Source organism: Vidua chalybeata, chromosome Z, assembly GCF_026979565.1.
Source record: "Vidua chalybeata isolate OUT-0048 chromosome Z, bVidCha1 merged haplotype, whole genome shotgun sequence".
NCBI classification, from domain to species: domain Eukaryota; kingdom Metazoa; phylum Chordata; class Aves; order Passeriformes; family Viduidae; genus Vidua; species Vidua chalybeata.
Genome location: NC_071570.1, coordinates 39,246,916 through 39,271,861, shown reverse-complemented (window position 1 = coordinate 39,271,861; position 24,946 = coordinate 39,246,916). Strand labels below are relative to the sequence as shown.

Genomic DNA, 24,946 nt, shown 5'->3' with positions numbered 1-24,946 from the left:
ATGAACTGAATTTATTATGAATCAAAATCAGGTCAGGATAATGAGAAGTAAAAGAAATCTTAAAAACATCTTCCCTCCATCCCTCCATTTATCCCAGCTCTCCCTCCTTCCCCCTCAGTGGAACAGGGACATGAGCATGGGGGATACAGTCAAGTTCATCTCAAGTTGTTTTGGACACTGTTCAACTAGAGGGGCTCTTTCCCCTGCTCCAGCCTGGGGGCTCTCTCGTGGGAAATAATTTTTCAAAAACTTCTCCATAAGTCTTTTCCATGGGCTGCAGTTCTCCACAAACTGCTCAAGTTTGGGTTCCCTCCACAGAGTGCAGTCCCTCAGGCACAGGCTGCTCCACTGTGGGCCCCTTGTGGGGTCATAGGTCCTGACAAGGAACACTGCTCCAGTGTGGGCAGCTCTCTCCACAGGTCCTGCCAGGAGCCTGCTCTAGCACAGGCTTCCCATGGGGTCACAGCCTCCTTCAGGCACATCCACCTGATCTGGTGTGGGTTCCTCCAGGGACTGCAGGTGGATCTCTGCCCCCTCCGGACCTCCAGGGGCTGCAGGGGAATCTCTGCTCTGGCAGCTGGAGCAGCTTCTTCCGCTCCTTCTTCACTGACCCTGTGTCTCTCACACACTCTCACTCCTTTCCTCTCTGAGAGCAATTACATTTGCAGTCATTTTTTTTTCCTCTCTTAAATATGTTACCAATTGAAATGACACTTCCACCTCTAAATGGCTTGAACTCTGCCAGTGACTTTCCATCTTGGATCCAGCTGGCATCAGCTGTCAGACACAGAGGAAGCTTCTGGCAGCTTCTTACAGAAGCCACAGCTGTAATCATCCCCACTACCAAAACCTGGCCACACAAACCCAATACACTCAACATTTTGCTATCAACAGAGCCAGTTTCAGTAGAATTCTGTTTGCAGTACAGTTTCCTATTATGGTGTACAGTAATACAGTGGATTAACCCATTTTGGGACACCCAGCTCCTTTAAAGGCCTGCAGTCCAGATCATTCAGACTTGCACAAGTGCTCTGAAACCCCTCTCTAAAGTGAGCCTTACAACCAGTTTCAGTCAGCAGCTGCAGGTTCTGAGTGAACATCAAATGCACTGGCTTCTGATAATTTATTAGCTAAAAAATCCAATCCATAAAGGCATTATTTCCAGGAAGGCTTTAATAATGAGTATTTACTTTAACTAAAGCATCAGAGGTCCTGAAACAAACTCCTACTGTGGATCAGAAGCACCAAGGCTCAGGTTTAAGTCTCCCATAAGGCCTTGAACATGAATCAAGTTTTCCAATAAAACTATTGTTGAGCTACAAGTCATAGCATTAAATTCAATTCCTCCTCCTTCCCAGTCTGGATTATTACATATTATACAGGCTCTAGCCACTTCTTTTAAAAAAATGTGTCAAGTTAACCAATGCAGTAAGTCACTACTTACCACATAAGAAAGGCAAAAAGGTTGGTGTTATCTCACCAGCATACTGACTGATTTACTAACTTGCTTAATTGACAGCTCAGTATTTTTCCCAATATTGTTCCCAGCTACTTATTACCTTTCTACCAGTTTGCTGCATCACCCTCATATTGCAGAAGTCCAGAGGACTACTGTAGCTAGGAATATTTTATCCTTATCTTTTCCTCACTTTCTTCTTCAGTAATTTAGACCCCTCACTTTCATTACACCATCAGGGCAAGCCTTCAAATGCTGCTGTAGACTACTGTATCTACTGTAGAATAATGACTATGAAGTATAGCTACTGTAGCATTTTGTATACCATTACTTCTGTTATAGCTGACTTAACTGCAACATTATGTTCCTGAAGTTTTACAGAAATGCTGCTTCAGGACAAGAGTTTGGATGCATACATGAAAAAAAGTTAAAATGCCATGAACTGCTTTCTAATTGCTCATCCACCACATTAAAGCATTATTGTCATTTTAACCACATCTGAAGAATACACACAGTGGTTTGCAATTCAAAGGCTAAGGCAGAGCAAATTGTGTTAACTATAAACAGTGGTAACTGCTTTCTTCAGTAATAGATTTCTAGGAAACCTGTGCCATCCAGGGAATTCAATCACTCTCATTAATTCAGCATAACACCTACATGATGCTGTAAATTACAATTAATGAAGTACTTAAAACCACTATTAAAGTCACTTCCAAGAAGCAGCCTTCTTCAGATGTATAAAGCATAGTATGATTGGTGATATAGTTCCAGAAGTTTAATTTAGGTGAATTACACTGGAATGCCCTACTTTTATATCTATTTGCTCTATGTGACTGAGTATACTTGAATGGTGTACTGGAAAAACAAATCTTATGGAAAAAATAATTACTGTATCACATTTGTTTCCGGCATTTTCCAGACCCCTCTTAGAATAACAACATAGGAGAAAAAAATATAATAAAGCAGATGCCAGTACAGTGACTTAACACTGATGCAAATATATCAAATTTCAAAGGTAAATATAAACAAATGCACACCATGTTTGTGTTACTTGAAAAGCATTTACACCCATCTCAGTTTCCAGCGGATTAGTTCAAAAATTTTATTTCTGAAAAAAAAGTGTCTTTAGCTTTATATAATCCTAGTGGAATATAACCTGTGTCTTGAATTCTGTATTCTTTAATTCACTAAATTGAGTTAGTACTTCTCCCTCTTTTCAGGATAAGGTAGGCAATAATAGATTCTCAACAGCTTTAAAACACTTTTAAGTGTTCTGTAAAAGAACATCCACTGAAAAAAATTCACATTACAAGGTCAGAAGAGATGGGCAGTCTGAATTCAACAGAACAATGAAAAACTTCAGAGTATCACCTCATTCATTGAGGAAGTTTCTATTTAAAGATACTACCTTCAAATATACCCTGTACATCTGGATCCACACGAGAACACAGAGTTAAATGCCCTCATACTTACTGATTTTCAGAAAAGCAACTTTTTTTTTTAGTTGTCTGCTAAATTAACATTTTAAAATTAGAATTCAGTTGAACTTTGAAGTTTGCATATTGTTTTTTCATTCTACTGCCTCCTTCGCATTTGCAAAAATCTCAGTATTCTGAAAATATCTGAGTAGCACTTCCTAAATAAGTGTTTGAGAGGATCACAGGCATCAGTATTGAAGCGCAGTCTTCTAAACCAGAAATTTAAGAACAAAATACCTGGGTATTTTCCAAAACTATATCTTCAGGTGGTGGTATGAGAGTTACAAGCCTGTAACACTAGTACCTAGGAAAAGTAATTCAGAAGTGATACTAAAAGGGTATCTTTCACTACTTAATGTAAAAAATAGCAAAGAATGTTTCTGTAAAACCAAAAACCCTTCACCTATCAAGTTAAAGGTAAAACAGTACATTTACCACAAGAAGGAATTTTCTAAGAGACATGAAAACTTTACTGCACAGGCTAGCAACAACTGGTGCTATACACATCCAAATTAGGAGCAGGCGGGTGGGAGGATAGTGTTCTGCTACATACAGCCCCCACACCCCACCCACAGTTCTGCAGGGCTTTCAGCACACAATATAGGAGCCCCAGCTGAATCTCACCTACCTGCTGGGCAACACTCCTTCCTTCCTTCCTGGCCAGCCCTCCTCAGGATGTTGCTGCTGCCCTATGCATCACCTGTGCAAGTTCACATTGGCCTCATTCAGGGGAGGCAATATCCTGACAACAGGTTACCTCTTCCCTACCCAGACACTAGTTTTCTATAAAGCTGTATGAACTTCACATCACTGAGATCACCACCCCTAGCAATTAGTTGCAGTGGCCCAAAAGAGCCAAAACTTGTTCCAAACCTCCAACTTGCTCTCCCTCCCTGCCCCAAATAAAGACACATAAACCAGCCACAACAGAATATCAACTCTAGTCCACACTGAACAACTTCCTTCCAATTAAGACCAAGACAAACATAACTTTTCGTATGACAGGACATTTTCAGAGATAATTAGAACTCTGTATGAAATGTATTTGGACAGGTAAATTGTTCCTCTTCCCTAAATATCTTACAGCTGTGAGAAGTCAGCAACTTATCACATCTGCATTATCAAACAAAACAAAAACCAGAAGTCAGGAATCAAGCTCTATCTATTACTGGGGCATTATTTTCTCTTAGTTTACATAAGGATAACAGCAGTGGTTCCTCTGCATGGATTTACTGAGAGTGAAATAAACAGAACATGAAATAGCCTTCAGTATTAGTTGACTGGATCATCCATTTTTGTAACTAGTCGTATTTAGATGCTAATCCCAGTAAACTAAGTCACAAGAAATGCAAATTGCTATTACTTCTGGTAAGCAAACTGTTTGTAGGGACTTGGGAGAAAGATTAGTATAACTTTAAGCTGGTAATTGCAAGTCTTAGAAATCCAACAGCCCCTTAAATTTCATAAAGCAAAGACAGTGTTTAGTAGATCTGTGAAAGTAGCCCTTGCTCTCCATTAGTTTTGCCCTTCTGCTGTCTGGACTGCTTCTTTATCTCTCCTATCTCTGTCTGCACAAAGGAAGAATTCTGAAATTGTGACCCTGCAGCTTTGACTTTGCAACATTTCATAGTGTTTGTATAATACAACTCACTTGGTGTCCAAAAGTAAGGCCACTGAAGGGTTTAAGCTACAGGTGCCCAGGGCCTTTATGGCTTATTAAAAATGTCAGCCAATCGCCTCCATTACTGGTATTCTACTTCTTGAAGGATACTGTGATTTATACTGTGTATATCATCGATAATAACATATACTATGATCCGTATCATATTTTAGAACATATTGGTGTATGCCGATGACTCATCCTCAGCCTCCTTAAACATGGAACAAATCTCATCTCATTAGGATGTATGCCCAAAGGCACCACTATTTCTGCATTAAGTTACTTACTGCATATTCAGCCTTAACACAAACACACCAGTTGAAACAGCTACGTTCAGGACTGCTCTCCTGTTTTGGTGATCAGGCAGAACTGATTAAGCCCACAATTTTCATTAATTGTGCTATACTGATATCTGAAGTTTCTGAGTACAGAGATCAGTTATCCTCTAGAAACTTGCAAATATCTCTTTTGCTCACAACAGGCAGGCAACAAAGCCCTAGTATGGTTAATCAAATCTAAACCTCCAACACTGCCTCGAAACTGAATTTCTGCATTTCAGATAGCCAGCATCTGGCCATCTGAAGGTCCATGACAGAGGATGACAGCACCATTCTCTTCCTTTGGTGCTGGCTTCCTTACACCACAAGCCTCCTCCAGGATCACTTTAGCCTGAGCCCTTACAATGCAACCCCGACCACCAACACGTCTGGGTCAGGCAGCAGCTCCAAGCATCCAAGGAGCCAAACCTCTCCTATGCTCTTTTGTTTTCACTCTTTGCCTGCATCCCAACTTGAGGCAGGCCTTCACATGAACTCAACTCCCACCCTGCCTTCTGTGTGGCCCTTTAACACAACTGAGCTGCAAACCCAAAGACAGTGTGCCTGGGCTCATTTCTGAGATCAGCTGCCTTGCAGCAGCTTCCAAAGTCTCCCCAGGAGAAACAGAGACACAGGGAGCATGGACTGCAGCTAACACCAGGGAGCAAAATGCATCGTGCTCCCAAGCTGCCCACAATGGCACTGTGGGGGAAGGACATTTCACAGCAATCACTCTGCTACAAAGTGAGGAAGAGAGTCTTCTGAATCTTCACATAATATATTCAGTGAGGCTGCCATTAACTCAGGCTGAGGAAAAAAAAAATCTGAGACCAGAGTCACAGCAGAATGCAAATACTGAAACTTTTACAGATTAGCTAAAAAATTTAAGAAATGGGCAGCAATGATAATTCCTTTGCTCTCTTATTTTTTGTTTCAAAAAAAATAAAATTCTGCAATACCTTTTCAATATGTTCTTGCACAAATCTTTGTATTCCCACCCATACAGCAAGAGCTTAACTCAATATTGCTACACACATAGTTAGGCAAGTTGGGCTTTGTCTACCTGGCGACACTAAGCTTTATGGCTGCAATTCCTCACAAGGCAATATTTTAAGGGGAAAGGTAGATACTAAAAAAGCACCAGTCCTAGAAAAGTTACAGAATTGTCATCAATACCAAGAATTATTGTGTACCTGTAAGTTTCTCCAAAAGGACAAACTCTAAGGTGTTTCTGCAACTATTATAATCACCCACTAAGTTCACAGTTATTTATCTAAAAATGCATAGTCACAGGTTACCAATCATGCAAAATATGTATTCCCATGAGAAAAGAAACTGCAGCTAACACTACATTCAGTCATGAGCACCTTAAGGGATGTGCAATGCTGCTCACTGATTCAGTGTTCCAGTCCTGCTTGTACAGAAGCAGCTAAGGAAAAGTAACCTAACAAATCCAGGCTGCTACACACTGAGGACAACCTCTATACTCAACAAGAAAAAATAATTTCTCACACAAAGGTAAATGAAAAGAAAAGGTCTTACAGTTGAGCTGTGAGAGACCTTTTTTCCCCCTAACCACTGTATGAAAGGAAGTACTGGGCACCCCAGCAACAGGAAGCTACATTAGAATCAAAACAGACTGACATTCAACTTGTTGAACTATGACTACACAACTATACAAAACATGTAAAAAATATCTGGAGAGGAATTCCATAGGAGGTAGATGACCAACTGAAGCACACAGACATTGTTGTAGATACTGTACATTTTATCCCAATTCTTTACAAAGCAAGCCTATGCAGCCATTTGTCCTTGCTAGATAAGTTAAGCACATCTACCAGTTTAGTCCAAACATTGCAACTAACAGAGATCTAAAACATTACGTTTTAAGAGACAAAAGACTTGCCAGACACAAACGAATGTGTGGACAAATTAATAATATGAGCTCATGATGTGGACTTCAGACTGCTGGCAGCCAAAATAACTCCTGCAGGTACCATCTTTCAGCCCACCGGTGGCAGATGAACTTTGGAAGACAACCACCGGGTAAAGGGAGTACTGGGTGAGGTCACTGAGCATGATGGGGATGAAGACAAGACACTGGGTGCACGTATCAACTCTCAGAGACACTTGCTTTCTTTAGTATATCTTCAGTAATGGACCTTTTACATTAAAGATTGCTTAGAGACTAAAGAAAAAGGCTTTTCTAAAAACTGTAACAAGAAGGGTGGATCTGAGAGAGATCTGGTTGTGTGAATGGAGGAAAATACATAAGGATGGAGTAAGGATGTGAGGCAAGAAAACGGAGGAAATGCGAATCAGTCCACGCTAAGACACAGAGGGGTTTTTTTGCAACATTGCGCTTTCCTCAGCATGCACTTCTCTAATCTTTATACTATATACAGTAAGAAAAAGACCGCAGTTTGCTGAGGGCTGCTGGAATCCCTCCAAGGGTAAAATCCGAACACGCTTACTACACAAGGCTCTCGGCAAGCGATGAATGCCCAGCGGCGCGACTCGTGCCCCTCTCCAGGCCGCGCCGCTCGGCGGCTCCATCGGGATCAGGGGCCCGGGGAAGAGAGGCGGCGTGAGGGCAGAGCCGCCGGCAGCAAGGGCAGAGCGCGGAGGCAGCGGCCGCGACCCCGCTCACCTCCACGGCCGCCGGCTCCGCCCCACCAAGGCCCAGGGAAGCACCAGGGACACTCGGACACAGCGGCCCGGCGGCGCCCTCGAAGCCGGGTATCACCCCGGAAACGGCTCCGAAGTCGGGCATCACGCCAGTCATCCCTCGCCGGAGCCGGGCATGAACCTGGGTACCCCCCACCCTAGGTACTCCTCACCCCTGCTGCAGCCCCGCGGCAACGCCCTCGGTGGCCGGGACCGCCGGCCTCTCCCGCCGCTCACCAGCTGCTTCAGGTCCTCCTCGGAGAGCCCGGCGTAGCGGTACCGCTGCTGCTCGAACTCGTACCGCGTCGTCTTCACCACCACCGCCACCCGCGACGGCCGGAACCCGCCCCCCGCCGCCCGCGACCCGCACGGCGCGGCCCCCGCCGCCCCCCGCCCGACCGCCGCGGAGGGGATCAGCCCGCCGAGCGCGAGTAGGCGCCGGTGGGCGCCGCCAAGCAGCGGCAGCCACGGCGGGGAGGAGGAAGCCGCCGTCCGCTGGCAGAGCACGGCGGAGCGGCGAGCTGCCGCCCGGCCGGCGAGGCGGAGGCGGACGCAGGGGAAGCCCCAAGAGGAGAACATCTCCCGGGCTCTGCCTCGCTCCTCCCTGCGGGCGCGGCGCTACCGGCGGCGGCTACGGCCGCTCTGCGGCGGCGCCCGGCACACATGGCCCGGCCGCGCCCGCCGCCCCGCCCTCCCCGCGCGCAGCCGCCGGCCCGGCCAATAGCGAGCTGCGCCGCCGGGCACCCGTCCCTTCTGGGGCGGGGCCTGGGGAACTATACCCGGCGCGTGCGCTCTCCCCGGCCAACCGGGGCACAGCGCGCGGCGCGCCCCACCGAGAGCCGCCTGCGCATGCGCTGAGGAAGACACCCCCCCCCCCCCTCCCACCCCCCCCGGGCCCCGCTCGCCCCTTGCTTGGCCCCGCCCCGCTCCCGGGCGGCGCGCGGGACGGGGCGTGAGGCACGTAGGCGGCGTGGGGCGGATGTCCTCGTGCGCAGCGCCCCGGGCGCCGTGAGGGATGGGGAACCGACCCCCGCCGTGAGGGGACATAACACAACTAATGACAGTGTCCCCAGTACTCCCCCGTGTCCCGGGGCACAGCAGCAGTACCCCAGGTGTTTCCCGTGCCCCGGTGTGTTCACGGCACCCGCCCGCCCCAGTGTTCCCGTGTGTCCCACGGGACAGCGACAATGCCACCAGTGCCCCACTAGTATTCTTCAGTGTCCCGAGAGGCAGCGATAGTGTTAAAGAGATAAAGAAGGAGAAATTACTTGGTCTTAGATCGCGTGTGTGGAAATCTCACGTGTTGCTGCTCCTGTCCTCGGTCTTTGTGATAGCTTTGCAGCACCGCAGAAAGGCGAATACGAACTGATAATAGTCATTACCGAAACTTCAGATAGCTTTGGGGAATAGACAGGAATTCTGAGACTAAGCAGTGTTCCGAGACTAAACAGTGTTCCTAAACAGTGCCCCCCACACCCCGCGGGACAGCGAGCTCTCATTACTTGTGACACGACGCCCGGTTGGAGCAGCGGGGTGTGGTGTCGGCACCATGCAGGAAATGCAAGGCAGTCAGGTGGGACTGCCCCGCTGGGGGGCTGGCCTGCTTCCCTGGCGGGGGAGGGAAAAAAAAATTCGGACAATAATTCAGAAAGGTGGGGAAACACAGCACATGCTGTTTTAGAAGGGCTCGATACTGCATCTCGCGCAGAGAACTGGTGAGATACATGTGGCTTAAAAGCTCTTTTTGTTATCCATGCTTGTTCTGGTCTTTGTGACATTTGCCAGTGTCAGGAAGGCCGCGGCGTTACCAGACAGTGTCTGGCGAGTCCAGGTAAAAAAAAAAAAAAAAAAAAAAAAAAAAAAAAAAAAAAAAAAAAATTATCGATCCTGAGTTACTTTTTAATATTATAAGCAAGCTGTCCAGAAATTCTGTGTGGGGTTGCATGATTATCAATAACTGCATGCGCAGGCATTGTCTGCCACAGAACGTCCTTCTGCACTGAAGGCTTCACTTAGACACGCATTCTCATTACTCACCTTGTTCCTCATCTTCCCTGAGGGAAGGGAGTGAAGCAGCAACTCTTGCCTGTCAATGCAGCACTTCTCTACAGGGCTTTGCCAAGAGTCTTAGGAAATAAGCATAGCTGCAGCCATTCTGCTCTTCCCACAAAACAAAGGCTCTGTCCAGTCTTTGCTGCTGGTGGGTAGGAGGATTTTTTTGTCTACTGATTAGCTTAGCCTTGAAGGAAAATATCACAAAACAGATTACCAGGAAACCAATTAAACATAACTAATTCCCTTGCTAACCGAAAATGCCTCATTCTGTATAACGATTAACTTTTAAGGTTGTACAAAGCAGTAGGTAATACAACAACCTGGAGACCTAAAAGATATGAGATTTCGAAAATTTATGACTCTGTTTTGAATGGTATCTATTTTATAACTTAATTGACCATTTAGTTGCTCCTCTAAGATTTTGTGCTTTGTGTGTTGTCTATTTATATTGAATTGTTTTGATTTTTGAAAATCAGATCAGCTTCAACCATTAAGTTTGAATATGGAACAGTATTTTATTTTGAAGTCATACAATTATTATGTTATGGTCTTTTGAATTAATTCCCACAGCAAGCTTATAAGCATAAAATATGAAATATGTATTTTAAAATGTAAATTCAAATCAGTAGATGATTAAAGTTCTGGAAACAATGCTGAAGCATGGGCTGTGAAGTGATTTATCCATACCTCCCAGAGTGAAGTCTCTGATAGGCTAGCTCTTTGTCAGAGTACAAAGATTGTCTGATACCCCATTGTCTTTGTGGAAAAGGATTTAAACCTTCTATAATATATAAAATACAGTTTGTTTAATATTACTTACAGTTTGCATGTTACTTTATAAATGGACCTACTTACAAAATGTTCATTAAACACTAACCCCTCCCTCACTACAATTCTTGATTTGAACATACACCTGATATACAGCAAGAAGAGACATATATCTGTCAAATTACCCTTTACCTATTTAGAGATATATGTCAGTTTGTGACATATGACATGTCTTCATGCCCCATTTTCAATGACTTTAAAACAATATACCCAGTAGATTAAGGGACAGATTCATTCATACAAAATTAAACAAATAAATATAGGCATTTAAACCTGGTATCCTTGTAAGACACAAATATGGACTAGGAGTGAATTCCCCCTGTAATAACTTTTTGAACAACTGGCTGACCAAAACCAGCTTTGGTTTGGGCATAAAACACTTAAAAATTCTTCATGGAAACAGATGCCTGATACTGCCTGAAGTTAGAAAAATGCTTCAGAGAAATGCCCATTTTAGACACCAAGGAGTTATAATACATAATGTAAATTTCAAGACACACATCCATGGAAAACCAGGCATCCTTAGCTCTATATGCTTCAAGTTATATTGTGAACTTTAAAAAAATATCTATGTAATACACAAAATATTCTGTGAACAAAGTAACTGGAAAAATTTCTACATAAACAATAAATTATTCCCTAAATTATTTCACTAGTTGCAAAATTGACAATGCACAACTGTGCCAACTGTGTTATATAAGATAATCTCCTTATGTAGCTTATTTCCACCCAAAAGAAAGTATATGTTGCTTGTAGTGCAGTTACAGTCTGGGACAACTATTAATTTCTGCTCCTTCTTGAAGTCTCTGAATAATGCCTTTTTGTGACAGTTTAATTAATAACCAGTATATCATTAACTTATCCAATTATTTGCATTGTCTAGACTTATTCTATGTGACCCTCAGTGCTACTGGTAATGGAAAATTATTACGGTTTGTTTGTGTTTAAAATGGTGATGCTATCAGTGTTAGGTGCTTTCACAGGGGAGGAGGTAAACACACCATTCACTGTAACATTTCATAAGTCCAAGTCTTGGGATTTTGAGACCAGCTGACTGCAGTTGTTAATTCTGATAATCCAGAAGAAAACTCCAGACTAATGCTTAGAGACTGTCACTCATGCAACACATCAGAGTCTTAAAAGGCATGTAGATGAACATATTCGCAAGTGTGGTCTGGTAGAATTTCTGATCCCAGATCCTGTCCATGTGCTTGCATTGTGCTTGCAACATATATACCCTCATCATTGATTGCATAGTTGAGTCATGTAATTTAGTCAGGTAATTTGTTTCAGAAATTCCAAATTACAAAATCAAGGAAGAAGCTTAAGGAAAAATATAGTAAGTGGCAGGTATTCTTATCAATGCAAATTACTGATTTTTTTTTTTTACACAAATCCAATGAGAGGAGCAAGCTTTCTTGTATACACTTCCATTAGAATGCATTTTAATTATCAGAGATTTACTTTTTTACTTGTCCTCCCACTCTTTGCTTATGCAAAGCAAACTACACCATCCCTCAAGTGGTCTAACACAATTGACTTCAACATTTCAGAAGCAATTTGAATATGCTCAAAAATCTGCAGACATATTATTTTGTACTAATAACTTCAGTGTTTGTGAAACACAAACTGTTCTGATTTGAAGTCCACTTTTTAGACAGAGAACTGCTGTAGAATGGGCTGTGCATGTTTTTTTTAAGTTTTCCTGCCAGCATGGCCCTGTGGTAAGGCCTCTAAAACCCATCTAAGGGAAATGAGGATGCTCTTTCCCTCCCTGTCCATGTCATACTGGCTGTCACTAGCAGTGAAAGCAAATGTGCTAGAAGTTTTTCCTGTATTTATTTATTCAGTAGAGATATTACCTAACTCTTAACTTTATACAGTCTGCCAAAACTGTTTCAGAGGTCACTAAAGAGCATGACATAAAAACCTGAGGGACAAGATTCATGAAGAGATAAAAATGCCTCCAGAATGTAAAGTAGGACATTCAAGTCTGTCCCATCTAAGTAGATTCTGCTAGAAGTTTCTAATCTTAGTAGAATATATTATTATTATTAGGAACTGTTAGTTTTCCCTCCTTGGGAAAATTACTACTGTATGAATATATAAGATCTTCCAGCTCTGCATCCCTTATGTATATGAAATCTTCACTGGGGTTTCTCATAAATAGATAGAAATTTATCTGGAAAAAAAAAAATTGTGTCTAGTTTCATATGGGTTTAGGTCATGTCTCTACACCTCTCTTCAGGCTAAAGGGACCCATCCTTCTGTACTCTGTTTCTCCTCCCTCCCAGAAAGTGCTGCAGCTTGTACAGAAGCACAAAAGCACCACTCAGGCCCACTAGCATCACAGAAAATACCAAGCTTATATTGAAACTTTTTCCTCAAAGGATGCCTTTGTCTGATTTCTGTCACACAGCAACTGCCAATTTTCATGAAGAATGTAAATAGTCTTAGAGAAATCTAGCTCCTGTGCAATTATTTGAAACAGAACAGTGGACTCAGTGTGGGTCTGACAGATAGGTGGATGGCGTGCACAACCACTTACATATTGTTTCCTTAGAAAAGCAGGCTTGAGTTTCTGCAGCATGGAACTCTAACTCATGGAAGCTCTAACTGGGACACAAAATATGACTCCTAGTTACACAGAAATTTAAGTGGTAAAAAAATTGTTTATTGTTGAGGCACGGAAATTGGTCTCCAGGTGTCATAAATGACAAACTACATTTTTAAAACCAAGTTAATACATTACATAGTGGTGTACTTTCAGGCTTGAGGAACAGTGAATTTTAGTGCAGTGAGACTACAAAGAGAACACATAATTAGGTTCTTAAGAGCAAAAATTTTTTCCTCTATTACCAAAGTATCCAATGTCTTTAAAATAAACATCTCTTTTCCTCCTCAGCTTTTAGGAGATGAAGCTTCATGTTGGAGTGTGTGTACACATGAGTGTGTGTGTTTATATGTATACTTGTGTATACATGTAAGGATCTTGGGAAGAGGCAGATCAAAAGAGCTTTTATTTATAAACTTTGTCCTGTATGCTGTGGGAGCAAATGAAAAAGTTTAAGTCCTGTCTCTGAAAAAGTTCTGTTGTCTCTGCCCTGTAAACCTCCCTCATTTACCAAGGATTTTACAGCTGTAGTAGAATTTAGAGGGGTGTCATGTCACTAAGGTGCTTAAATCCTGTTTCACAGAAAGCTTTGATTATCAGGACAGACTTTGAAATCAGACTCTGCATTCAGTGCATAGCCAGCTGAACTCCAGGGCAAACGTATCACCATGACCTGTTGCTAAATACATAGGGCTGCTGTGTTTTACAACTGCCTAAGTTTTTATAACATGGAGCTTTGTCCCTGAGGATGAGTTGCAGCAATGAAATATGAAGGGCAGTGATGTAAATATTGTTGTGGTCAGGAGTGAGGCTGTTAACAAAGGACACACAGCTTGTTATGGAAACAGTATTTTTGTTATTGGCAGACTGGAGTAAAAGAGAATCCCCATGCTTCACTGTTTGACACAGGTGCTGTGTTGGGAAGCATTCACTTTTTCCTGAAGGCAAAAATCAAGTTCCACTTAAATTTACTGTCATCCAGATGCTAAATCACTGCCAGAGAAGTGCTAATTTTGGTAGGCCATTACATTCAGTGTAAACCAGAGAACATTTCAACTTCATCTGGATACTAATCTTGGCAGTGCACTGAGAATACAGGAAGAAATTAGTATTGTTCCAACTTCATACTATGTTCAGATGGGAAAACTAAATTGTAACTTGACTGATCAGGTGTGTTTCAGCTTTTTAGATTGAGAAATCATTACGATTACCTTAATTAAAAGGACTTGAGATATTTCAGAACATTGTTTCAGCTCTGAGGATGACAAATATGCAGGATATCAGGGAAGTGGCAGTGGAGACATTGCAGACAAATTCTATTTTTGACAGAATGAAAACATGGAACATAAGTGATGTGTGTTACTGTGCATGGGCTTGCATGAATTACCCTGCATCTCTTGAATCACAGGTGAATAGGAGTTTTCTTCTCACAAAAATGTTTAGGTAGACGGCAATAGTTTGTGGAATGACAGAGCAGCTGTATCTTGGCCACTGTTGGGATTATTGTGCACATGAGAATTTGTAACATACTCAAATGAATGATGCTGTTAGGGATAGCAACACCTAAGGCAGAAGTCATCTCAGATAATCTCACACATTTAAGGGATTTTTAAAAATGTAGATATCCTGTTGTACTGTGCATGCATATATTTGTGTATATTAAATGGACAATTAATATACACAAGTGCAGGTGTTTGTTTTCTTCATTTAGAAAGGTGTTCATGAGCAAGCAGATACACTTTAAATTTTAAAGCTCGTATAGCCCTTAGAATGGGCTTTTATTCCTTCATGGTGAATTCTTTTGGTGCGTACAGCTGAAAGATGCAGATCATGGTTCTTTTCCCTTAAACAAAATTCTGCAGCGAGTATACCACTCCAGATATTTTCAAAATAAACATTAAATAAAACCCGTTGTATGAAAGCTCGTTTCCATAGGCCTTGGTCATGCTAAACTGCCACCCCAGGTTTTGCTTGTATGTGCTTACAAGCAGGATGCTGAATGTTACCACAAAATTTTAAATAAATTTTTTCAGTGAAGCAAAATTTAAAGCTTTCCAAATGTATCTTTAAAATAATAGATTAAAAGTAACAAATATTTGTTCACATATATTATTAGTTCATGCTTATGTGGTATTATCCATCAATATGATGAACAAGTACTTATTCCCTATAAAATTCCATACTCTAATAATGTATCTAAATATATTTAATTCTGAAATTGGAAGTCTTTGTAACAGTTCTTGACTACTGGAAGTCATGGTGTTATTCACAGCTCAGTGCAAAGCAGGCTGCCTGGAATCCTCAATAGTGAATCTGAAGTTCTTTCTCAATGAATTAAACTTAAGCTGTCTCTAAAATTAATCTCTACTTAAAAGTAATAAAGTAATATTCATCTGATTTCCTGCTTCCAGGGGTTGAGTCAGCTTAGACATTTTGGGAAGACGAGCTCCCAGCTGAGCTGTTGTAACCTCTGGCAGATATCATGAGCAGACAACAGACCGCCTGCGGTTCCATCTAGAATGATCTGAAAAAGAATTTATTGAAAAAATCTTGCTTATTTGAGCATATTCATGTTTTAAACAATCCAGCATTTCATAATACCAAAGCAGTAGGTTAAAGTTTGGATATGATCAGTTCCTGGTTTAGGTAAATAGATAACCAGATAACAGAGGATTATTCACAAATATTTGAGCATGTGAATTGTGAATTAAGCCAATGACCCTCCAAGTCAATAAAGACAAGCACAAAAAACACTAAGGAATCTGATGTCTAGGTAGGGCAGTGTACCCAGGATGCAAAGTATCTCACTCTATGGAGGGTACCCTGCTTTAAGATTTCATTGCAGATGCTCAGAAAACTGTGAGAAATCCAACATGCCTTCAAACAGCTCATTGGTTATGAGAAAGTGGTTTTGGTACGTAATCTCTGTGACTGACTCATCTGCAGAAAGTAGGTAGAACTGACTAATAATATCAGACACATAATACCACTACCACAGTATCTGATTAAAAATTGCTGCTACCATCTGGCCATCCCTAAATATTTAGCAAGAGTTTAAAATCTTTTACAAGTGAAATGAAAGCTTTTGTTTGTCAGAATATTAAATCTGATCTTCCCCCTTCTATTTCCTGATATGGGAGCATTTAAAACCAATCATAGAGTGTCTTTTTTCTCTGCTTTAGGTATTACTGGTGCCTGCTGAAAAGAATACAGAAACTCCAACAAAGAAGTTAATTCTTAACTTTTCCTTCTTCCTCAGTTTTAATCACTATCAGATATGTGTGTGTTAGCTTTATAGTTTGGAATCCTTAACAATTGATAAGAATTTAAAGTAAGTTGACAAGAAATGCCAAACAAAGCAGTTTTTTAGGAGTTACTGTGGTGTTGCTAAAGAGTAGCTCCTTCAAGAACTTTAAAAGATCTTTACAAAATAGAAAGAAGCTCTTGTAACATTTTAAATCCTGGTAAACTCCAGCATAAGAGAGAGTCCTAATGAAACTGAGATGGAAAGTACATGTATAGTGGACCAGAAAATGTCCCTAAAGAAAAACATTCTTCAGTTCTGCAAATGCATGTGCTTTTGCATTTCTATATTATGATAATGTCTGGTTCTCGGACCAACACACTTCTGGTGTTTGGAGACTACTGGCTCGCAATACGGGTAGTCTTGAAAATCCACACAATTCTTTGTGGATCCATATGGGATACACTCTTACATCTTTGCACACTGTGATTTTTCTCGTAAGGTCTGTGGCTGGCTATGGGGAGACTCTTGGGACTTACCTAGTCCTGATAGCAGAATCTTTGAATTCATTCTAATAGCTTCTAAGATAAAATTACAGAAAGGACACCTCAATCAAAAGAGATGATCCCTCAATCAGGATGAAGTTAGGAGAAGATTTCAGATTGGTGAGGTGGAGTATAAGGAGTAATGCATAAAACTTTACTTTGCCTAGTGACAGTGCCATCCTTGTACATCCCAGGTACTTTACTTGTTTGACTTTGATCAGCCAAGAAGTTTACTCTTTAGTCTAAATTCACTTCCTCAGCCACTTTATAGTCAGAGGGAAAAGCTAAATACTTTCCAAAGTCTTATTGATCCCATCCCATCTCAAAATCTATTTAAAGATTAATTGTTCTTTTTCTCTCCACTTAGATTTACAGAGCATTTTGTTGGTAAAAATATTCAGGCTGTAACTGGTGAAATATGATCTGATAAAAATATCATGCACAGCAAATTTCTCTTTATGGACTTTATGAAATTAATATCTCTACTTGAAAGTAAAGCAATTCAACTAGGAATTTTAAAAATATTGGAATAAATGTCTATACTAACTCATAAAATCATACAAAAATCTCTACTATCTTATACATTGTCCGTATATAGCATTAACATACTGTAGATTAAGAATTTTCTGTAAAGAATGCCTACAACAAAGTCTTGTAAATATACAGAATCACTTAAACGTCCATAATTCACTTACTATGTATATCATATTTGCTTTCTTCTTCAGTCTCAAGCACTAAAGACAATTATTGTAAAGATACTATAAAGATAATAAAGATCTAATTTTTTATGTCTTTTACAATGTCATGAAATACATCACCTAGGCAACTGTGTGAGTTCATTTTAACAAGAAGGGAATTGCTATATTAAGAAAAGAAAACCACTGCAGGGGAGGATGAGAAAAAAATAAATAGAATGGAATGACATTAAATGGAGGCATTTTTTGTAAATTCTTGTAAAGAAACAGTCTATAAGGACTTAGGCTTCTTAACATTTATATATTCTTAAGGAGCGGTAATCTCTGAAACTGAGTTATATCAATAAAAATAAGATTACTTATTCACATACACCTTTCAATGAAAATGAAAGAATGAAAATTAAAAAATTAGAACTAATGCTTTTAAAAAGCCAGGCTCTGTTTTCGTGTATCTAAATGGACGTTTCTATGCTGATATTTAAAATTGACCTCTTCCTGTTCAAAACCCATAAGGCCTATTATTCTTCCATTTTGGTAAAAGGGAGCTCCAGGGACAGTCATGAGTGAGATTGGATGTCTGAAGGAGAGTGACTTGGATACCAGTAATTGAAATGCAGGCACATTAAAACCCTGTGGCTCTGAGAAGAGATTAAGATAAGCAGAAGAGCTAGAAGCCATTAAAAAAGTGCTTGAAAGGGATTGTTAAAACTCTTGTTACAAACTGGAATAAATGAGGCACAGATGGTTAAACTGAAAGGACAAGGAAAAACAACACCTCGCACATTTCAGAGTCTGTTTGCTGGCTGCCATCTGAATATTTGTATCAGAAGTCTCTGCAAATCAAAATAAATATCTAACTTATACATCTGTGTTCCTATACTGCTTTGAAAATCCTTTTCCCCTCTTTTTTTTTTTTTCTTTTATTTTCTTTTCCTGAAAGAATAAAGAGTTCTTATTAGGAATTTTGGGAAGGAATCAAGCTCCATCCAAAATTTCCAAGTTATCAGAAACTGTGTGCAGTTTTGGGTCACCTCAGTATAAGAAGGATGTAAAGATATCGCAGGCCTGGATCTGTGTCAGGGGAGGTTTAGGTTGGGTATCAGGAAAAGGGTCTTCCCCAGAGGACAGTTGGGCACTGGAACTGCTCCCCAGGACAGTGGTCAGAGCACCAGCCTGGTAGAGCTCAGGAAGCATTTGGAAAATGCTGTCAGGGACAGGGTGCGACTCTTGGTGTGTGCTGTGCAGGGCCAGGAGTTGGACTCGATGATCCTTAAGAGTACCTTCCAATTCTAAGATTCTATGATAAAGGGGAAAAAAATTGTTTCCTTAGGGAAACAGTACTTACAGCTGTTACTGTTAATTTCTTTATTCTTGATGAATAGTTGTTGAAAGGAATGTTTATAATATAAGGACAGTATGTTACCTAGTTGCAGAGGGAAACTAATCCTGTGAGCAACAACTCAAAGTTGCCTGGTGTAGTCCATCTGTTGAAAAATCACACCTAATTGGAAGCTCCTGTATCCACTGTAGCAGTTTGACACAAGCAGTGAATCTGCTCCAGAAATAGGACTTCTCTTTTGATAGGATAGAAGAGCTTTTAAGTCTAATAGCTCTTTCTGCCTTGCTGTCTGCAAATGTGACTGCAGCCCTGTTTGCATTAAAAGAAGCGTTAAGGCATTAATGTCTTATTTTAGTGGCATTTTTCTCTCTGAGAAACCCACATTTTTGTTATGAAGAAAGCTGGCAGAACTGGTGTGTAAATGTTGTCCTGCAGATTTCCTAGTCAAGTAGTTGTTACAGCTGATCAAGGAACATGTTTTAAATGAAGTTAACCATGACACTATAAATATCTTAGTAAACACATTGTGCTCCAGGCTTTTAGCAACAAGCTGGTCACTGATGTGAATGGACTCATTCTTCATTTACTCAAGGTAACATCAGTATCTCAACATCTGTAGTCATTTCTACTGAAATATACTGATAAAGCGTTTAGATAATGCTTGATAATATAAGCATTTGTCAAGAGTTTTCCATGGCTAGAAATATTTGTAGATACTTGAGCTGGCAAAATCTTACATTTTAACAGTAATAACTCAAAATACTAAAAGGAATTACCCTATTTCTACCCGAAAAAGGGGTATCTTTATCAGATAAAAGTTATAGTCAGCATTAAAAAAAAAAGTCCAATTTTCATTACTTATTATCCATTAGCAGATACCCTGAAAGGATTACACATTTCCAGTAAAACCTCTGCTTACCAGATCCAGTGCTGCTCACTTGAGTTAGTTCTTCATCATCACTATCACAGTTTAATGGCTGAAAAGCTGTTTCTGACTCTGTATCTACTTGATGAGCATCTGGCTCTTGCTCAGCAAAGCTTCGCAAGGCCACAAGGCGATGATGTATTGCTGCATACAGGTGTTCAATGTCTTTTGATCTTGCCTGCAGAACATAAAATGTATACAGTCCAAAACAACTGATAAAAATCTCTATTTTAAAAAATTCATTTTAAAAAATAATGAAAGAGTTGTATTTTGTCCTTTCTAATCAAAACAGTCAACTTGAGATTCACACTTCAATAATTAACATCCAAATACTAATGCCAATACAAATAATATGAAGTTTATTTATGTGGTTTGAGCTTTACTTGCAGCTTTTGATTATTTTCTGTATAGTTACAAGAAACATGAGCTATAGAATTACTTTCCCTGAAGAACAGCCCAGTTTTTATGGAGTATTTGATATTTCAGATGATTCCTGAGCTTGATTCTAGAAGTAGGAAAGCCCTGACATGTTAATATATACAGTCGCCAGGTGGGAATGGTTACCACCCTCTTCAGTGACTGTAGAAGCAGCTTCCTGCAACCCTTGCCACACCCATACAGCTATCATATATTGTGATTTCCTCATACATACCTATTTTTACTGCTCAGTAGTGCCAAGACAAATTTACAGAATGCAAATTACATGCTCTATGAAAACAGTGCAGCACACCTGGAAATCAGGACATTTATAATTCTCACATGCAGCCCTGCAGTCCAGCACATCCATAGTTAAGTCATTCCCTGTTTGGAAGTGACAGATTTACAGTACTTGCATATACAGTGCATGGTGCTTTGCTTGTGTATGATATGTGACACTTCCTGGAAATATTTGTCTTTCCCAGCAAGCTGAATCCTTCCTAGAAAGATCTACTAGGGAAACTGTAAACATCCTTATACTCATCTGGATATTCTCACTTTCCAGCTTGGGACATATGTGCTTTTTATTTGCAAATAAATCCAGCACATTTCCATCTCCAATTTAGCCCTTGTTGGAGAAAATCAGGGTTCCCAAGACTATTGTCTTACACAGGGGGATATTGAAACTCTGTATTCTTCTCAACTGAGAAATGGAGGTCCTACACTGGATGGATTTATTGCAAGTGCTGTGTTGAGAACCATGGCAGAAAGCTGCCTTTTACCAGAGTAACTTACAAAATTTTAACTGTGAAGAAATTGTCAGTGTATTCCTTCCACTTAAAAACAACCATTTCTGCATGTTACTGAAATGATACCCATTCCATTGGTGGTATGTGAACCAGAGTCTGGAAACGTCTGTCTTAAGGCCAGATCATATCATCACACCTGGTTTTTTAAAATATCATTCTAACACATTCCATAATAAAAGCCATGTAACAGCTAAGCTGAGCGTAGTCTGATAGAGCATGAAGGCCATTTGCTAAAACCAACCTTCAGCAACCGTTCAGAATTCTAGATGAAGTGGGGTTTTGGGTGGAGCTGTTGTCTCCTACTCACCTGAGTTAGAAATACTTGAATAGAATTGTCCTCTTGATCTGTTGCAGTGAAGCACAGGCTCTTTCTGTTTGCTCTTTTTATAACCATTTGCTCCCAGAGTTGGGTGTTGAGAATCAGTCTCAAGCTACCTTGATTTCGCATAACTAAAATAAGAAGGTTAATAGGATAAGATATGCTGCAGCTGTTTTCTCCTAAAAACTAATATTTTAATCAATTACTCTTTTTAATTTGGTATAAAACCCTGATATGGGTTTTTACCCTGAGTGAGGGGTGTTTTTTTTATATCCAAATATATTTGTTTCTTCCAATATGTCTGGCACACAAAGGAAATAATCTGCTGAAACTGTGCAATACAGTACAAAAAAGTGACAGCACAGTAAGAACAACATTCCAAAAGAGTCTTGAAACAGTGCTGCTGAAAAAGCAGAACCAGCAAAGAGCAAACTGTTAGACTGGTGACTGAGCTGAAGACAGAGTGCAGCAGAGAAGTACACAGAACCTAACAATATATGTGAGCCTAGTTCCTCAGTCTGTCACACAGAGAACTTTATCAGGTAAAAAGATTCCCAGCAATCTGACTTAAATATCACAATCTTCTCAGATTTAAATGTTCTGAAATAAACTCTGGCCAACAATAATACAAGTTATTTGGTGTTTTCTATATGGGATATCTCATTATTTAACTCATACTTAGCCTTGACTGCAACATTCCATGCTTATTGCTGGCAGTGTCATTAAGCCTCAGGGATCCTCTGCCTCTTTCAGTCCAGCTTAAAGAAAGCTTATTAAATACAAAGAGCTTGCAGTTAATCTGAAAGAGAAATACACATTGAAAACTGCCAGCTAATGCTAGTTTTATTGGCTCTAAAATAACAACTTTACTTTTACAACTTTATGGTTGTAAAAGTTTTGATATGGCTTTTAATACATCCATGTATTACATGGCATGTGCACAAAGGTACATAGATATTATCTATACATAGGTATATAGATATATCACCTTTATTACTTAAAATGAAAGGGCTCTTAGATCCATGAACTCTTTTCTCATCATAGAAAACATTGAGCATGAGTCCCAGTTTAATTTTTCAATTATTTCATCTTCATTAACAGTTTGTCTGTTGAGGAAGTTGCTGAGGCACTTCAGTTTTGCTGCTACTGTGTTTTTAAGTGTAGCAGCAGTCTGTGATATCCACCAGCATATCTAAATTTGTTGCAAAAGTTGTACAACCTTATTTCCTCACTCATTACAAATTTTATGCAGCGGGATACCAATATTGCTACTAGAAGAGTACTGCTCTAAAGACAATAAAACTTTTGTAACTTTTGTGTTCTGCCAAGACAGAAGAATTAATCAAAAATAAAATAATGGTAAGATTTTTTTAAATCACAATTGCTATTTTCTGAGAAAATAATATTTTGAAGACAAAGAATAAAAAGATACACCCTGCAAGGTTGGAAAGATAATTGCTATTTTAGCTGAACTATAAAACAACACATTGCTTTTTCCCCAAAAATTTTTTTTCACAAACCCTATCTTTACTCAAGTCACTTCCAGTTCCAAGGTTGTGGTTACAGCTAGTATACTATGCAGATGCTTATAAAATACCACTGAAATAGTCACTTATTAAAAGGGACTACAAAATGAACAAATATAATATGGAAAAGAATGTACCAACTTACAGAAAAATGGGTTAGCTGACACATAGTTTAAAAAAAAAGCAAAAATTTAAAATATAAATTGAAGTTATTTTCAGATTGCTACATCTTCAATAGATCTAGATGTTCTTTTTAACAACTAAACTACTCACCATCAAGGTTTTATGAAATACACACCTGCAATACATTTTGTTCTGCTTCTTCTCCAGTTATAACTTCAACTTTATCTAACAGGATTTTATCCACTGGCTTGGAAACACAAGCAGCTGCTGATACAATTAGCGTTGCATTCCTCAACAAAGGTGTTTCTGTAGGGAAAAAAAAAGATATTCCATCTATACAGGGAATATTTTGGGAATATTTTTAGGATAACAAAACTAGTACAGGTCACATAGGATGTGACCTCAGTAATACCTGTGGTATCTGACATTGTTTAGTGTTATTAATAAGTTTTTGGCCAAAGGAACAAACATTAGAGGAAAAGGCAGGAATACAAAATACCTCACTAAAAAGGCTCATACAGAATTGAACAGGACTGTTTATAGTTGCAGAAGTTTGTCCCAAGGGACAAACAGAAACAATCAGAAACAAGGCCTAAATGTTTAGAAACTGATTTTGAAATTAACTCATCTGATATATTGTTATGCCAAGTATCCCTATATTCAGAATAATAATACATATACAATGAATATTTAACAGGAAAACAGAAGGACAAGTTTGAAAGGAACAATATTGTTACAAAGCTCTGTATCTTTGCATAATCTGTACACGTGTTCTGAAGGCTTTATATTTAGAATATTTTACTTGTAAGAATGCTTACACAAATCATAGGATCTAATACATCTTTTAGTAAAGAGGAGTGCAGAATTTGTCAAGAAGGATCACAACAGGGGCTGTTGGGGACTCCCTCACAGCCTAGGTTTACTTGGCTTGCTTAGTAGAAAATCTCACACCAGAGTCACAAACAAGCCCTGAAACATGTCTGTATAGAACTTACAGTCCCACAATTATGATCCAAAATAACAAAGTAATTGATATGAGAATTTAAAAAATGCAAGCAACAGACAGCCTAAAATTTTAATTCAACAATGTGGCCCATAAGGCATTTATAAAGGTTGCTGCATTTTTTTTTCAAACAATAAATAATCACAGAATTACAAGGTTGAAAGAGACCTTCAAGATCATTGAGTCCAACCGCTTCCCTAACACCACAACTAAACCATGGCACTGAGTGCCACATCCAGTCGTTTTTTAAACACATCCAGGGATGGTGACTCCACCACCTCCCCGGGCAGACCATTCCAGTATTTTATCACTCTTTCAGTGAAAAAGTTTTTTCTAATATGCAACCATTTCCCTTGGCGCAGCTTGAGATTGTGTCCTCTGGTTCTGTCAGTTGCTGCCTGGAGAAAGAAACCAACCCCCACCTGACTACAGCTACCCTTCAGGAAGTTGTAGCATCACCCCTGAGACTCCTTTTCTCCAGTCTCCTTTTCTCCAGGCTTTTTCCCCAGCTCCCTCAGCCGTTCCTCACAGGGCTTGTGTTCCAAGCCCCTCACCACCCTTACTGCCCTCCTCTGGACATGCTCAAGCGTCTCAACATCCTTCCCAAACTGAGGGGCCAGAACTGGACACAGCACTCAAGGTGTGGCCTCACCAGTGCCGAGTACAGGGGAAGGATGACCTCCCTGCTCCTGCTGGCCACACTGTTCGTGATATAAGCCAGAATGCCATTGGCCTTCTTGGTCGCCAGGGCACACTGACTGCTGGCCCATGTTCAATCGGCTGTTGACCAGTACCCCCAGGTCCCTTTCTGCCTGGGCACTGTCCAGCCACACCGTCCCCAGCCTATAGCATTGCAGGAAATTATTGTGACAAAAATGCAGGACTCAGCACTTGGACTTATTAAACTTCATCCTATTGGACTCTGC

At 40.2% G+C, this 24,946-nt stretch overlaps 2 protein-coding genes across 2 annotated transcripts in view; both read right to left on the bottom strand.

Moving 5' to 3' along the window:
• Positions 1 to 8,176, bottom strand: part of NADK2 (NAD kinase 2, mitochondrial) — a 32,736-nt gene extending 24,560 nt beyond the window's left edge. The window contains exon 1 of the mRNA XM_053932856.1: positions 7,816 to 8,176. Within this exon, the coding sequence (XP_053788831.1) occupies positions 7,816 to 8,157 (342 nt within the window). The 5' untranslated portion in view covers positions 8,158 to 8,176. The remainder of the gene's footprint in view (positions 1 to 7,815) is intronic.
• A 4,937-nt stretch (positions 8,177 to 13,113) lies between these two features.
• Positions 13,114 to 24,946, bottom strand: part of RANBP3L (RAN binding protein 3 like) — a 33,382-nt gene continuing 21,549 nt past the window's right edge. The window contains exons 13-17 of the mRNA XM_053932516.1: positions 23,193 to 23,323; positions 22,047 to 22,167; positions 21,357 to 21,499; positions 19,818 to 20,001; positions 13,114 to 15,599 (exon numbers count right to left, since the gene is read on the bottom strand). Of these exons, the coding sequence (XP_053788491.1) occupies positions 15,556 to 15,599; positions 19,818 to 20,001; positions 21,357 to 21,499; positions 22,047 to 22,167; positions 23,193 to 23,323 (623 nt within the window). The 3' untranslated portion in view covers positions 13,114 to 15,555. The remainder of the gene's footprint in view (positions 15,600 to 19,817; positions 20,002 to 21,356; positions 21,500 to 22,046; positions 22,168 to 23,192; positions 23,324 to 24,946) is intronic.